Source organism: Mus caroli, chromosome 6 (genome assembly GCF_900094665.2).
Source record: "Mus caroli chromosome 6, CAROLI_EIJ_v1.1, whole genome shotgun sequence".
NCBI classification, from domain to species: Eukaryota; Metazoa; Chordata; class Mammalia; order Rodentia; family Muridae; genus Mus; species Mus caroli.
Window position 1 is genome coordinate 8698389 of NC_034575.1, and position 3350 is coordinate 8701738.

General features: G+C 46.6%; 1 protein-coding gene across 1 annotated transcript in view; it reads right to left on the bottom strand.

Annotated features, from left to right (window-relative positions):
- Thsd7a (thrombospondin type 1 domain containing 7A) overlaps nt 1–2500 on the bottom strand; it is a 393851-nt gene extending 391351 nt beyond the window's left edge. Inside the window, exon 1 of the mRNA XM_021165189.2 lies at nt 2013–2500. Coding sequence (XP_021020848.1) covers nt 2013–2169 — 157 coding nt within the window. The 5' untranslated portion in view covers nt 2170–2500. The remainder of the gene's footprint in view (nt 1–2012) is intronic.
- Nucleotides 2501–3350: the final 850 nt, after the last annotated feature.

Sequence of the window (3350 nt, forward strand, 5' to 3'; positions counted from 1 at the left end):
CCCTCCTTCTCCCCTTCCCCCTCAGTTAAATCAAATTTGCTTCTCATCAAATTATAGACAAGATTCTATCACCTTTGCATTTTTTAGTTACAATGTATTCTGTTCTGTCCTAACTCCTTTGAGAACTGTTCCCAACTTATTTTAGATTTAGTAACATCTCCCTTCCTTTCAGTGGATAAATACATGAAGAAATTATTATTTTGCTCAGCAAGTTAAATGTTCCACTATTTCCCAAGAAACAAAGAATCATCATAAAATACATAGTACCACCATCCTCCCACTAGCTTCTATTTGCACAACAACTGACAATGTATGAGTTAGTTTCTCATAACCCACTTGATTTCATCATACCATGTATGGATAGTCAAAGGCAAGTACAATCACACTGTAGGCAGCTACTGATGGAGGGGTGAGGACACCTGCGAACTGTTCTTAGAGAAGGCTACAACTGAACCTGGTGCTGGAATCAAGGTCTAATTGGCTTGTGTTCCGGCTATGACATTAATGTTGACATGTATTGGCACCTGAGAGGCAGCACAGCAATGCTCTCTATGTTCTTTTCTGTCTGAATTGCTACTTGGCTCATGTTCCTTTGATAGTACAAATTTCAACTAGCCCAGTTCTGTTGCCCCGAGTATTTATCTGAGAAGCTCTTTCTAAACTTCCAAGTATTACCAATTACTATAAAATTAGAATAGAAAAAAAAATAATAAAACCCACTTTCAATTCTTTGTTTAAAATGAAAGGAATTTGACTTTTGTCTGTAGTCCCCTAAGCAGCTGATCTTTAAAGTCTTAGCAAGTTCACAAGAATGACTTTGCTTTGACTAATCTGTGCCTGTATTTGTGCATATACAAGAGTGCACTAGTATATAATGCGATTCTCCAAGGTAAAGGGTGTTTTGTCTTTAAGTGATTTTCTGTTTAATGCCTCAGCACGTTGCTTGGATGTATGAACCTTCTTTAAACCTCTAGTCATCGGTGTGATTCTGACGTAAATGGATCTGCCTCCTCAGCAGGTCGGTCGGAGGACTGAAGCCAGAAGACCCACTCTGCCTGGACTGTGATCTGGACACTTTTTCTTTCTATCTTGTTCCTATCTTGATATTTGGCTTCACTCAGGAACTCTCAAGTCATCCTCAGCTATAAGCAAGGAGAATAGCTCCTCCACTTGTCTCCGGTGAGTGTGGGAAGTTTCCGGTAGGCTCAGGAATTCCATCTTCCATAGTGGTTGGAGAGCATCCACCCGCCCTCAGCAGAGAGGGCAGCCTGGAGCTCTAAGGTTTTGTTGTTTCCCTGTGTGTTCTGCATCTACAGCGCTTTGCATGGAGAGTCTAAGGAGCAGTGAGTTGCTACTTTTCTTGTTTGGTCAAAAAACAAAGCGAAAAGACTTCTTTCCCGGAAAGAAAAGTTTCTAAACCTCCATGTTAATCACTCCACAGCGTCAAAGATCACTTTGAGTCACTCGTTACAAATTGCACTATCCAGTTTTCCCTGTTAGAGCTGTCTGCACAGGGCTTGTCCCTGGTGTCCCACACACCACAAAGCTATGCTTAATACATTTAAATCTCTTTCTCTCTCTCTCTCTCTCTCTCTCTCTCTCTCTCTCTCTCTCTCTCTCTCTGTGTGTGTGTGTGTGTTTGCCAAAACACCGCATAAAAAAGAACTGTCTACCTGTTCATAGAATGTCATTTTAGAAAGTCTAAGACTGTAAACACAGATTTTAAAAGCACTTCACTTTGTAATGAAAGTACAGCGCTGCCCTCATTCACTGCCGAGCGGCTAGAGAAACAATCACCCAGTGACTCACTGTTGCCTCTTAGTTATGTTGTTCTTTCCTAATGGCATAGGACATGACCTAATTCGCTTGCAGGGATCATACTTTTGACCTGAGGATCCTGGCATAATCAGGACCAGCTGGAAACACAGAGGCTCCTTCAAGAGCCCTTAGCTCGCTCCGGATCAGAGCCCCAGATCTGGAGATAGAGCAAAGGACAACTCTGTCCCACTTACCGGTCTTCCACAGATAGAGGGTGGGCACCTCGGTGTCTCCCTGCGCCGCAGCCCCGCGGGCGCCAGAGCTCAGCAGGAGTAGCAAGAGCAGTGGCAACCGCAGCAGCTGCAGGACGCCCCGGCTCGGGGACGCCAGGCGCCCGGCTCGCAACCCCATGCTGTCCGCAGCCGCTCCAGCCTCCGGAGCCGCACCACTCTCGCAAGGGACGGTCCTTCCTTCTCCACCAGTAGAGAAAGCAAAGCTCTCCCTGCTTCTATTGTTCGCTCCAGAAGAAAAGCAGCCAAAGAGCAACTAACACTAGGGAACAATAGCATCAGCGGCGGCCGTGGACGCCACCGCCGCCGCCGCTGGCTGGCGGGGATGCTGGCGGGGATGCTGCCGCCGCTGCCATGGCGCGCAGACTGGCAGGTCCTAGCGGCGAGGGACACAGCCGGCCGCAGGGGGCCCCAGCTGACAGAGCCGGCCCAGAGCTCTGAGAGGAGCAGCCCCCGCCGCCAGCTGTAGGGAAGGGAGGGGAGAGGAGAGAGCTGAGAAGAGCCAAGGGGACCCGAGGGGACCACCGGCGGGGGGCAGCGAGGGCACAGGGCCAGCACCCAGACCCCACGCGCCCGCCCCGAGAACTCCCCGGCACATGGTGCGCTGAAATATGTTCGCAAGGATACACCAATAAAAGGCATCATCACGGGGCAGGCTTCAGGATGACGAATAACTGACATTGAAATTCATCGTCACCCAAGGAGTCAAATGATGATCTAGTGGCGTGTTATTCTCCCTGCATATTTACACAAAGCATCAGCCTTGGTCATTTATTCTCAAGCCGCCGTGCCTTCTGAATTACTTTATGAGAAGAGCGGTACTTATGAACCTGATAGGGAACAGACCAGGGCTCACTGTCAATAAGCACTTGAGCACTTCCGTGTTTTTTGTTTTTGTTTTTGTTGTTTTTGTTTTTGTTTTAACTTCAGCCCATCCTCATTAACAATGTGACCGTGGCTAATATGTGTCAAAGTCAACACATTGTCTTGTAACTGCCTTTGAAAGAGACTTCGTACTTAAAAAGTGTGCACGACGCTGTCTAATTGCATGGATAAGAATGTACAAACACTGCCAGTAGATTCTGTTTTAATGATGAAGTACATAAAAGTTCCATTCCTTTCTCTTCCATCTCTATTGAAAACACACTACTAAGGACCAGAGGTGGGGATAAAAATTAAGCCGCAAATGAGTCAGTAGCAGCAGTTGGCTTTCACCCAGTTAATAACTATTTCTACTTAAATTTCATTCCTGAGACAAATACTAATTCTTTTAAGTGCTTTTTCACAACCAAAACAAGGAAC